Source organism: Vigna angularis, chromosome 9 (genome assembly GCF_016808095.1).
Source record: "Vigna angularis cultivar LongXiaoDou No.4 chromosome 9, ASM1680809v1, whole genome shotgun sequence".
Lineage (NCBI taxonomy): Eukaryota > Viridiplantae > Streptophyta > Magnoliopsida > Fabales > Fabaceae > Vigna > Vigna angularis.
The window spans coordinates 7,922,297-7,935,656 of record NC_068978.1 but is presented as its reverse complement, the minus strand read 5'-3'; the positions used below and the strand labels follow the sequence as shown (position 1 = coordinate 7,935,656).

At 36.9% G+C, this 13,360-nt stretch overlaps 2 protein-coding genes across 2 annotated transcripts; both read left to right on the top strand.

The window, feature by feature from the left end:
* Positions 1 to 4,004: 4,004 nt before the first annotated feature.
* Positions 4,005 to 5,832, top strand: LOC108321586 (uncharacterized). The gene is made up of 3 exons (XM_017553384.2): positions 4,005 to 4,401; positions 4,632 to 4,687; positions 4,872 to 5,832. The coding sequence occupies exons 1-3, from the start codon at positions 4,252 to 4,254 to the stop codon at positions 5,476 to 5,478; spliced, it is 813 nt and encodes a 270-aa protein (XP_017408873.1). The 5' UTR covers positions 4,005 to 4,251; the 3' UTR covers positions 5,479 to 5,832.
* Positions 5,833 to 7,970: 2,138 nt separating this feature from the next.
* LOC128193863 (uncharacterized) lies at positions 7,971 to 12,193 on the top strand. Its single transcript, XM_052868050.1, has 4 exons — positions 7,971 to 8,042; positions 11,091 to 11,237; positions 11,329 to 11,433; positions 11,513 to 12,193. The coding sequence occupies exons 1-4, from the start codon at positions 7,971 to 7,973 to the stop codon at positions 12,029 to 12,031; spliced, it is 843 nt and encodes a 280-aa protein (XP_052724010.1). The 3' UTR covers positions 12,032 to 12,193.
* The last annotated feature ends 1,167 nt before the right edge of the window (positions 12,194 to 13,360 follow it).

The following is a 13,360-nucleotide window of genomic DNA, read 5'->3' as shown; positions in this document are numbered from 1 at the left end:
TACTTTTCTGGTGAAATATTGGAGAATGTGAAAACTGATAGCAGTGAATAGGTTATGTAATAAGTTCATTTATTTCAAACAAGCTTATAGTTAAGTAATTTAGTATGAACCAATGAATGTAATGGTTAAAAAAAAAAGAGCCACCACATCCTGTCATTCAGTCTCCACACCATTGATTCTTTCTCATAATGATATTCACCACTAGAATGAAAAGAAAAAAAGACAACAACACTGTAGTTGTGATAGACAATGATATTAGTATTAATCAAAGAGAGATTGCACAGAGTATATGAGGGTGCATTATTGTGTGTATGTTATCGATGTTAAATATTCCCATGGTGAGACTCAGCTGAAAGGAGCAAATGACTGAGAAGGCAGTTTCAAGAATCTGTTTGATGTGTGGAATTTGTGCATCCTACACTCAGAATTGAAGGCATTCAATGTCATATATGATTTTATATGGTTCTCTCTTTGACCAATAGGTGCAGGATAGGTAGCTAGCTCCACTTTAGTGAATAAACAAGTAATCTCAGTAATCATTCTGTGATTGCAGTACAATGGTGATGTACTTTGTCTGAGGAACACTGACTTGTTGTGGCAGGAGAGTAAGATAGCAAGCCACAAGGACGAGAGGCTCTGGATACGCTCTGAATCAGAGACACTCAGGCATGCAAACAAGGATTATCAAAGATAGTCATTACTTGTCAGTTGTGAGACTAGTGTTTATACACACACACACCAGGATCACTTTCCTTTTATGAATCCACTGTTTCCCTTGCCCAAAAGTTAAACATTACTCTTTCAACATACACTCAAATCTGTTAATCATATGTTAAGAAGTGCTGCTTACAACAAACACTACTTTGAAGCAATTGCATGTGAAAGCACAAGGGTAAAGAAGAAGGGTGTGTGGGTAAGAACACCCAGAGAGGTTCTCATGAGAAGAAAAAGGTCCCAGAGAGCACATGTTTTGGCAGTCAAAGCAAATCAGTGTTATTTTGCAAGCCAAGTTGAAAACTGAGGACTCTGCCATTGCCCTGTTACTTTTGCATCCATTTGGTAAGTGGGGTTAATAAAAGAAGAAAGTTTTTGTCTCAGATTTTGGTTGCTACAAAATATGTTAAAAAATGCACTTCAAACTCTCCTTGGTTGCTACAATATCTAGCAGTTTCTGGCTAATGCAAATGAACTTCTTCTTGTTACAACTTTACATGATAAAAAGTACCGATAATTGTGATTATGTATTCCTTTCACTCATCATTATACATCACAAGCAGATAGTGTAAAAAATATACAAATTGTTCACAGATACAAGCATCAAACACCAGTTTGTGTGAGAAATATATTAATAACCACAGCCTCTTGTTACCAACCTATCTGACACCCAGTACTCTTCTTTTTTAACAAAGCATCTTATTTTATCCACCTCTATTCATTACTTATAATCCATTGTGTTTATCTCTTTATATTCAAACATATGTTTTGCTTATAACATGTGTTTTTTGTATGGGTTATCTAAGTTTAGGGTTAAAGTTGAAGCACATTATTTCCTTATGTTTTTTTGTTGTATATCGTACTTAGGGTTTGAAATTGTTTATTTTGAACCTTCATATTCCATCGTCCATCATTGCTCCTGAATAAGATAACACAGAGCGTGTTTTTTGTGTTATCTCTGTTGCAACTGGGACAAGGAAACAAGAGAATGAAAACACATTTACATACAAACAATAGCAAATAGAGAAATTTTCTGAGCTTAGAATAACTATATATGTATATTTACCTATAATTTTCTTGTTCAGCTTTGGTTATTCTTTTTACTATCCACAATTTCTCAACTTATATTTAATCTGTATGGTAAACTAGCACCCACATAAAACTCTGTTTTTTCTATTCTTGCATAGTATTTTCTACAGCTATAAACAGAAACAACAGAAGTGGAATTTATGGAATTCTTGGTGTTTCTGTGGATGTTATCTGCTGCCAGGAAGTTCATGAGATCCTAGAAATAGTGCCGACTGCTGAAGTGAACAGCTTTCGTGTTTTCTCTAGAACATCATTATTATCACCATCATCAGTACAAGAAAATGTGCAAAAAATGAAAATTGTACCTGGGAAATTGTGGAAGTCTCCACCTGATTAGGTTCCTAATATATAGGAAGAGAAAGTAAAAGAGCATATCCTATTCTGCGCATGTAAATTATGGTCAAAATAAAACAAACAGAGAAGAAACCCTGTTTCTTTAGATGGATAAATAGTGAGATCAGGCAGCACCATGGCAGAAGTTATATATATAGCAAAAAACGAGAACTAAAAAACAGACAGGGACATCTCTGTGCAATTACATAGACCAAAAACCAACCTCTGCATCTTCAGTGTTGACATGCAGAACCATAATAAGAAACAGAAAACAAATTCAAGTGAATCTTATACTGTAAGACGTGTTAAGAAGTACTGTTCTTAATTCCTTATTTTCTTGAGAATAGCAAACCTTAGTCAGGTTAAGATTAATTTGATTAAGGTTTAATTTTGATTACTAAATATAGTTAAAATGAAATATTTGCAGTGACAAACCTATAATCTCTCAAAATAAAGATCTGAGGTAATTATATATAAGGTTGCACACATATGAACTTGTACGTGGAAGAGTTGTCGTGTTTTTATTTTGGATAATGGAATTTCTTTGTTGTTTCTGAAATAAAGCATGTATATTTTTTTGGTATACGGATCTCTTTCCAAATGTTATCGTCATGATTGTTAAAAATCACTTTATGAACTAAGCCAAATATACTATTCTGATATTAAAAGGAAACATTTTGTAGGTATGAGAAAAAAGAATGTATATGATGAAGTAAGATGTTGTATGATGCAGACACGTAGAAGGCTGGTTGGAAGAAGTAGAGTTATAGAATTTGTTTTTTGTTTTTTAATTATTGGGGGAGACTGAGGAAGAAAAGAGAGACAGAAAAAGAGATTAAAAAAAGTGTGTGCTTTCTATTATATTACTCTTTTTAGTCTTTACCCACACCTGCTGCACAAATTGGCTGCAACTCTTTTCATCTCGTGTGCCCCACAAACTAGTGTTTATGTTTAGTCATTTTTACAGAAAAAAGGATCAGATATATACATATAATGCCATACACTTGCAATGGCTCGGATCACACAGCTCGTATATAATAAATAGTACTCCAGAGACAGAGAACCGAAAAATGGTCCTTTTTTATAATTATTTGTAAATTATTTATTTATTTAGTTCCAATTCTTTTAATATTGCATTTGGGCATGCTAAAAGGTGAAAGCTTTGATTACACTCTGAATTGAGAGACCATTGTGGTTTGAATAAATTCACCAACTGTTTTAAATTTTTTGGAAAAAGAAAAAATGAAAAAGAAATTGATTAAATGAGAAAGGAAAGAGGAAAATGGCGATAAAAGACATGTTCTATAATTGTGTGGGCAAGGGCTGAGGTTTTGTGCCACGTATGTGGTGTTGCAATGGCAAAGATGAAGGTGTTTTGTTTTTGGTATCAGATACCCCAAAGTTTAAACTTTTCATGCAGCTTAACTCTATTAGTTCCGTTTTTTTTTTATCATCAGAACTGTTCATCTTTCAGGCTGAAATGGGACCCAATCAAGTACAATGGTCCAGCCAATTTTCCTGTGGGCCACTCCTGTTGGCCACTCCTACATGATTTCCTGCGTCTAACATACGCGCCTTCATTTCTAACTCCCCTACCACATACAGAGAAAATCACAAGAAAAATTATCTATATATTAAAACATTTATTTTTTTCACTGTTAATGCTATGGTAAAGGAACACGTATATGTATGCAGTCTATGGACATTTTGTTTTTGATGAGGGTGGACGGTTGGGGATGCAGGGGATATAACGGTGGGAGTGTGTGTAGGTGATGAATCCTGAAAAAGAAATAAATAAATAGGGTTTGGACAACGAAGAGTGACGTGGTTGTGGGTAGCGGCAGGGGTTGCTTTGGGGAAGTAAATAAGGAAAAAACCTAAGGGTAAAATGGTAAGAGGGAAAAAGAAACAGAAACATATGAATGGAAGGGGAAGCAAGACGAAGGAAAAACCCTGATTATCGTGGAGGTGAGGGAGAGAGTGAGATCTGTGAGAGAAGAGAAGAGAAGAGAAAGAAGCAGTGTTCGATGGTCATTCCATTCCTCTGAGATTGCAGAGAATCCATATATGTGTGTATCGTAAAGGTATCTATCGGAGTGAGAGAAAATCTGGGTGATGAGGATCCGCAAGAACGCGAAGCTTTCCCCTCTTCTGTTCTCGTCGTCGTGCAGTGTAGAAGGTGGTTCCGTTCCGGTGGAGACGCACGTGTGCCAGCTGAACCAGTCGCCATGGGATGTCATCCCCTTTCAGTATGACTCCTTCCAGGTTAGTTACTTCCTCTTCCAATCTCTTCCTTCCATTCCTTTTCCTCCTTTTTCCCTCTCCGTTTAGATCTATTCTCTTTTAGGGTTTTCCTCTTCTTCCATTTCTTAGGGTTCCCCTTTCTTCACACACGCTAAATTCTCCTCCTTTTCTTCTTCGCTTCTAACTCCCAATTAGGTTTATCTCTATCTCTCCCTCCTTTTTCACCATTCCCCTTTCTTCATTCTCTCCAGTTCGACCACGCCACCGCGCCAAACGACAATGCCCATTCCTTCGCCGCCGTTCAGAGGTACGCACGTAATCCCCACCGAGTTAGGGTTTTTTTTTTCTTACACAAACTCAAATTCTCTAGATTTTCTTTCCAATTATTTATTATTCTCCTTTTGTTTATCGTTCTCATGCATATGGTTATCCGGGTGGTGTTATTGTTATTATTTTTATCGTTATCGTTGTTATCGTGGTCGTCGTCACAGCGTCTCCTCCATGAAAACGGAACGCGCCTCGGTGGTTGACGACGATGATGATAATGATAAGGTGGTGGCGCGGCTCGACGCCACTGTGTTGAACCCTTGCCAAGGGATTGACGAGAAGGGTTGGGCATGTAAGAATGAAGCCAAGCAAGGGCAATCATTCTGCGAGCAGCATTTGTCTTTGTCTGTGCTGGCTTCCTACACCAGTAAGAAATCGCAAGGTGGGACTCGCCGAGTGAAGACTCGGGGCGCGGGGAAGAAGGCGGCGGGAACGGCTGCGGCCAGCTCGAACCCGTATGAATTCTACTACTATTCTGGGTTCGGACCATCGTGGAGGAAACGAAGGGGCGAGAGGAACGGGGAAGGTAGCAAGAATAATGCGGTTGGGACTGAGAATTCGACGATGGCGGAGTCGGGTGGTGGCGGTGATGATAATGCGGGTGGCGGTGAAGTTGGTGGTGGGTCGGTTTCTGAGATGGATAATGAGGGGATTATTGATTATGTGGAGGATGATGATGATGACGAAGAAGAGATGGTGGTGGAGGACGATAGTGGGAAGAAGAGAACGAGGAAGCCTGTGAAAGCAAGGTCGCTGAAATCTCTGATGTGAAGAAGCGAAGATTGGAGTGATATAGTAAGATCGAGGGTTGGGGTTCAATGTGTTTTGTGATTATCGTAATTTGTTCTTGTCTTTTTATTATTTTTATTTGTATTATTTTGGGTTTTGTGTTGTTGGAATGGGATATTTAGGGTTATGAAAATAATGATGCTAATTTTGGGTTCACATGAGAAGGAGGAGGAGTAGGGGTGAGGTTAGCCTTGCCAACATGAGGTTTTTTTCCAGTGTGAATGAGGTGGACCGTAAAAACTGTGTTGGGTTGAAAGGAATGGGTGTATTGGTAAATTCCTTCTTTTGTAGTGTATTTTTATTTTTCACTTTAATATTTAATATAACTTAACTTTATCCAGAAGGGGAGGATTGGACTTTATAAATTGGCAGTTATATCCATGCATAAATATACTGTGGGCCACTTTGCAGCATATTTTGAAAGTTACTCTTTTCCCCGATTTAAAATATCTTTTTTTTTCTGATACTCCTACCTACCTACCCTTTTATTTTTCAAGTAATAATTATGATAATCATGGAAAAATGAATTTTGGGTAATGATTAATTTTTTATTTATTTAAGCGCTTTCTTTTAAAATATTGACCAAAATCCAAGGATGAAAATGTAATTGTCGAATTGAGACAATAAACTGATATACACAGTCAATCAATCGTGTGCGCTTTTAATGGTTTCTCTTAACACCGTCTAATATCGCAACTGTAACAAAAAAAATTATAATAACTTTTCGCTTCCGTTTAGTTTTAAAATATCACGTGTAGTTAAAAAAATCATATTCTGTTAAAGTTAATGTTTATTTAAGACTTTTTATTTTGGAAAGAATTTTATGTCTTTTTTTAAGAAAGGATAATCATATGTTAAACATAATTTTTTTTTAGAAAATTAGTTTGAGTTTAATTTTTAATGCACCGATCTTATAGAAATTTATCTTGTGTATATTATGTTAAAGGTATACATAAAGATTAAGATGAAAACGTTTAATATTGTGATCAGTCCAAATCAACAAATCAATAGTATTTGTTTGATAGTCAATTAAATGTATCTATCTCTTTCTTAATTTTAATAAATATATTATTAAATACTTCAAACAATAATAGGTTTTAGGAAGTGAAATTGAAATAAATGTTTTAATGTTTTAATGTTTTATTAAATTGTTAATCAATGACTAAAATATCATAGACTTAATTTTAATTTATTAAAATTCATACAAAAATATATTAAAAATATGTATTTAAATATTTCGTAGGAAATAAATTATTTTTTTAACTTAATATAATGTTAAAAGACTAGATAGTATTTATTAAAGTATAAAATAAATATTAAACAACTAAGAAAATTTTCATTTTCATTTAAATTTTAAGAGTATTAAAAGTTGTCATAATTTTATTTTTACTAAGCATGACATTTTTTAACAGAGCGATAAAGCCGTAGTCTAAGAAAGTATGATGGAAAAATTTGTGGGTAGGGAAGATATGCGCTTTTGTCAGTTGAAATTGTGACACTTGGCCACCCTCCAGTGCTAGAATTTGAACATAGCAATAACTTATGCACATGTTTATATATTCTTGAATGTCGTCAAAATCAATTTGATTTAATTTTATTACCATCTTTCAAGTTTGAAAAGACAACCTCATTAATCTGTTCAAAACGAAACTATGTAAATAGCTTAAGATGGATGAAATATATTTAATAAGAGTATTGATATGATACAAGTTACTCATTGTCTTGGTGACCTACACAAAGCATGGAATGTGTGAGAAAGAAAGCATGCCATAACTGTGATCAATTTTTCAATTGCCAACAAATTCAATGACCAAAGCATTTACCTAAAAGAAGGACAAGCCTTTGCTGCAAAACTTCCCGCAAGAAAGATTCTAAGAAAGGGTCGTTATTGTTGGCAACATTACCTTACATCTATAATGTAAGAGAATGATTTCATGGCTTTAACCAAGGTTTTGTTCTCCAAATAAAAATAAAGAGGAAATAACGAAGAAATTATAAAAAGGAAGAGGAAGATTTGTTATCCTAGAGGAACAAGAGCTCACACTAGTAAAAAAAAGTCTTTTTTAACGCGTTATATACACCTCGGTTTTACTGAAACCGAAGCATATAAAAACGCGGTGGTATTTTCGTAAATATTTAGTGGTTATATGTCTCGGTTATATATTAACCGGTGCTTATAGATGTTACTGTCTCGAGTAAAAAGCCAAACCGAAGCATATAATATAAAGTTTAAATGATTTAGGCACCGGTTTTGTGACTAAAAGGGTTTAGGCACCGGTTTTGTAATTGAAAGGGTTTAGGCACCGGTTTAAATTTGACTGAGGTAATACGTTAGGTTAAAATCAAAAGAGCAAATTTCTCTCTCGCACTCTCATTTGCCTCCCTCGCCTCTAGTTTCTCTTCTCCACCAAACCCCAACATCAGGGCACGCCGCAAGCCGCCGTTCAACCCTTGCCGCAAGCTTCCGTTCAACCATGCCGTCGGTCGCCGCCGTTCCATGGTACTCGAGAGAGGGATCTCCTCATCGCAAGCCTTTCATCGTCACAGTAAGCCTTCTACACTCACAGAATCATCTCCATTTCTTGTATCCTTCATTTTCCATCGAAATATTCATAGATCTAAACCCTCCGTTAGGGTTTCTTCTCCTTTTCACCATTTCCCTTCGATTCCACCGATTAAAACCTTGTTTTCATCGTTAGAAACTTTTTCCACCGATTAAACTTTGACACTACAAGATTTTTGCTTATTACCGAAGGTTAATTACCGAAGGCCTAGGGACCGTCGGTAAATAAAGTTTTTCGACGGTCAAAATGAGCATTACCGAGGGACATGGTGAAATGAATTTACCGAAGGTCAAAAGAGCATTACCGAGGGGTTTGGGGCCTTCGGTAAGAGGCTCGACCCCTTAAACTGAGTAATTGGGCGTATTGGCATAGGTCGTTCCTAATTTCGTAAGACAACACCCTATTCCCTCTCTGTTCTCGCGCCCAATTTTGTAAAAGGTAAACTCTGTGTTGTGCTCCCTCATCCCCTCCCTATCCGTTCTTGTCCCCAATTTGTGCTTCCCATTGTCGTCGCCCAAGTTTGTCTTCCTCTCCCTCTCCCTTTCCCGTATGTCCGGTTAGATTGTGTGGGTAGGGTTCAGTGGTGTTCCAGCAGTGCATTGGCATTGCCGTTAAGAGGGTGGTCCGTTAACATTACGAGGTCTGCGAAGGCGTAGAGAGGAGGGTGCTCCCGTGACGTGAGGGCGGCTGTCGTTGTCAAGGGAGGCTATTGGGAGACGCATTGAGGTATGTTCTTTACTGGCTTTTGGATTAATAAACTGGGACAAGTTTTCCTTAATATTATTGGAAAGTCAAAATAAAATGAAAAGCAAGTTATTTTGAATTGGTTTAGTTAAATGGGAATAGGAATAACAAGAAAGAAAGATGTAGATTTTGAAAGTTATATGAAAATTTTCTTTCTAAACCATCACTTTTTGAATTAAAATGGAAGTGGAGTATTGATTTTGAGCTGCAAGCTGTTTATAACTCATTTTAGAGTTTAAACACAAATAAAATCATCAAACAAAGTTGCTTGAACATTGAGCTGTGTGTTTAAATACCTTTTTGGATACTATTAGGTAATGCTTAAACTGTTGCTATGGTTATTAAATTAATGGAACAATATCTAATGAATAACCTTAAATACACTTCTATTTGATGTCTTAGGTGAGTTTTTAAAGCAATTTGGGCCAGAAGGGGAGGAAGGGAGTCTACAAAGAAGACTTGAGCAGGAAAGGATAACAAAGGCGAAGGTATGGTCACCTAAACTAAAATTGCATGATTATATGTGATATGTTATTTTCATTCTTGTTTCATGAATTTGATGTTGTTATAAAATGTTGTGAATGTCCACTTTGAATGTTAAGTTATGTTGAATGGAGTTTATGATACTGTATACATTGAGTTTTGTATGAGTGTGAGTGAAATCTTCCACTATGAGCAGCCATTATGGAACGTAAGCCTCCTACTATGCCTTGTTTACTAATACAAATTAGTTTTTTCAACAAAAGAAGAGTAGAGTTTCTACTTTTCCATTCTAATCTTGGCTGTTTCATTTCTCTTGGTAATTGAGCAAAATAAAAAAGAGATAACAGAGAAAATTAAAGATGAGATATGAGATATGAACAAAAATTCCCAAAAATTATTAAACTTTACATTATAAAAAGTTTACAATGTTTCCAAAATGGTTGTTTGAATACAACACATAACAAGATTTAGGTTCAGATGTTTAAAGCAATAAAAAAGGGTGTAGAAATGAAGGAGGCACACAAATAGACCTTAGGAATGGATCCAGAACAAATTATAGAAGACCAAAAAAATAGAAATGCAGATTGAAACCAAGTCTGCAGATTGAAATGCAGATTAAAATGGTTCTTAAACAATCAGTATCCTACATTACTGATATCTACAGTCTAGTTTTGTTATGACTAGACCAGAACCTATATGTATTTAAACATAACTACAGAAAACAACAAATTTAATAGCTTCTGTTCTGTTTTTTCCTGACAAGCAAAGTTAAGAAATGCTTGTGGAATTAACTGTTCAAACTTTTTGATATGACAAGCAAAGTTAAGAATCCTTTTTAACACTTTGCTTTACTTCTTTTAATCATTTAGTTCTATTTTAAATCACTGAACCAGGTCTTGCTGCAACCGAAATTGAATTTTAAAGCAACTTCATCAAAACAGTACCTCAATTTTCAACTCTGCACCAAAAATTGACTCAAGATTGATGGTTTTAAAAGTGAATTCGTGCACAAGTGATTCTGACACTTTGGTAACACTTTCAACTGCTTTAATTCATGAATTTAAACTTTTTTGAACTCTAATTGGGTTCAAAACCAAACTGTATAACAGATTCACCCTTCTACTTGCTAATTTCACTCAAAATGGAGGTTTGAACATACTATTTTGCACACAGATGAATCTGAATTCAATTGGAATGTTCTAACAGTTTTATAACAACAAATATGACTTGTTTAAACTGAAAAATAGCACAGAATCACACAAGCACGAAAATGACAAGTGTAGCTTCTTTTTCCCCTTCCACTGGACAATGTAGCTTCTTTGTCCCCTTCCACTTGACAATGCAGGAACTGATCAAAATAATTAAAACAAAGAGCCTCCAAATAAAATGTCTCTTCATAAATGTCCTTGATGCATCTTCCACAGCTAATGCAGCGTGTTATGCAAAGAAGTAGATGAAAAAGCTCAAAATACTACTCAAACCTCCAAAAAAATTTTCACAATTTGCAAAGTGCAGTAAAGTAGGAAAATATACTACAATAAACTATCCTAACAAGTTAAGAATGGTAGAACCTACCTATTTAAGAACTCACAGTAAAAGATATAGGTAAAAGTAGTAGCTTAAACTAAAATTTTGACAACTTAGAACCTAAAACTAGTATCTCAAATACACTAAAAGTGCAAACCTGCATTTAGACCATCAGTGAATGTTCATCTATATGTTGTATGTTGATGTATATATTGTACGTTCGTATATATTGTATGTTGTATGTTGATGTATATATTGTACGTTCGTATATATTAGCACATTTGGAACTCTTTACTGGCCCATTGGAATACAGTAGAGTTCCGCAATAAGTGTGCCAAAGCCCAGCGGAACAGAGCGTCTGAAAGGGGTGGCACCCTGCATACTGGTGGGTCGATCACCATTCATGAGCATGCCATTCGTATGGTATAATCTCATTACATAACTTTTTCTTTCATAAATAAGTTATGTATATTGTATTTCATATGTACGCTTGTAATTCTTAATTATGTTACAGGCACAGGCTCTAGGACGGGCGGTCCATGTTGATGAGGTCTTTGCACAGACTCATGTTCGGAAGGGAACTGATCAATTTGTTGATGAAAGATCTCGGAAGACTCATGTAAGCAAATAACACTATTAGTAATTGTTCATTTATGTTATACTATCGTTCCTTGACATTGCTTTTAATGTTTCAACAGGAAGACTTTTCTACGAGACTTTCACAGGTTAGATCTGAACATGAGTCAGCTCCTACACCGGATGATGCCAGTAATGCAGATGATGACATCCGTAGGACGCAGTGCTGGATCGACACCGTTGGTGGGAAGAAAAAGGGACGAGTCTATGGTGCGGGACAGCTTGCTGCAAACTATACAGCATCCAGAGGAGGTACTCTGAAGCACCAGCCTTCTTCTTCCACCAGTACTCCTGACGAGGTTCTTCAACTCAGGCGGGAACTCCATGAACGTGACCAGGAGCTCACTGATCTCAGAGCAGAGTTTACAAATTTGAAGGCCCTGGTCATGACTGTCTTGCCTCAAACCTCACAGGACGTACAAAATATCCCTCCCACCCAATCACGACCTTCCTCATCACCTGCTGCCACTCAGCAGCCCACTTCAGTCCAACCCTCATCAGTCCAACCCACACCAGTCCAGCCATCAATAGAGGAGCAGGATGATGAAAATCATTCTGATGATAGTTATGTACATTATTAGGTTTCATTTTCTTATTACTTGTTAGACAAACATTTGGATATTAGAACATTTTGAGTTGATATCATTTCAATGTTAGATGTACTTACAGACTTTGGATGTTACAACATCCTTGTGTTACATTGTTTTATGTTTGAACTATAAATACATTAATGGATGTCCTGTGGATTATTTGATGTGCCTTGGATATTGATCATTGTTTGGATCTTTGAAATGCACATTATGCATCTTTGTATGTGTTTGAAAACTGTTATGCAGGTCTGTTTGTAAATGAAATTTGTTATACAGGTCTGGGTTGCAGAGGGAAAACCATTTCTCTGAAACCTGCTCTGCATTTTACCGAAGGCTTTTGCCCTTCGGTAAATGCCCTCGTCTGCCCATTATCGAAGGCTTTCGCCCTTCGGTAATTACCGAAGGCTTTCGCCCTTCGGTAATTACCGAAGGCTTTCGCCCTTCGGTAATTTCCGAGGGCTTTCGCCCTTCGGTAATTACCGAAGGCTTATGGCCCTCGGTAATTACCGAAGGGCGAAAGCCCTCGGTAATGGTTAGCGACAAGGGATTTACCGAAGGATTTTTGGCCGTCGATAGGCCTTCGGTAAACATCCATTATCGACGGCTTTTGGCATTTTCCGAGGGCTTCTGGCCTTCGGTAATGCCCTACTTTTTTGTAGTGTGATTTACACCGATCAATCGGTCCAGAATAAGTTTCCTTTTTCTTCTAGGGTTTCTAGGGCGGAAGAGGGCTTTAAGGGCGGCAACGGCGGCAGTGGATTGAGGTTTGCGAGTAGTGGTGAGGCTGTTGTTTTTGTTGGGGTCCAGGAGGGCGAGGCGTTTGCAGAGGCATGCGGGACAGAAGCCGGTGAAGGCTTCGTCGGGGTGGCAGGGCAGGAGGTGGAGGGACGGTGGGCCTGCGACGGTTGGGGTTTGGAGGAGCAAAAGCTCACACGGTAAATCTGAGGCTTTTTTATTTTACAAACCTTTGGACCTCTGACCACGCCGTTGGGGGAAGAAGAGAGAAACTTGGCTGTGCGAAGAGGAAGAAATTTGGGTATGCCCTTTGCTGTGTGACACGCATTTTGCTTCTTTGGCTTTCTGTTTCATCTCTGAGTTTCTTCTGTTGTTGTAATATTGCTTCTGAGTATGTAATTTTGCTGCTTCTCTGAGAGAATTTTGACATTGGATGTTGTAATGTTGTAATATTGTAATTTTGACTTCTGAGTATGTAATCTTGTTTGATTCTTGTTATAGATTTCTTGTTTGTTTTAGATTTGTGACAGAGTGAATGAGAATGAATGAACCGAGAATAAAGTCTGAAAAAAAATACACGCTACT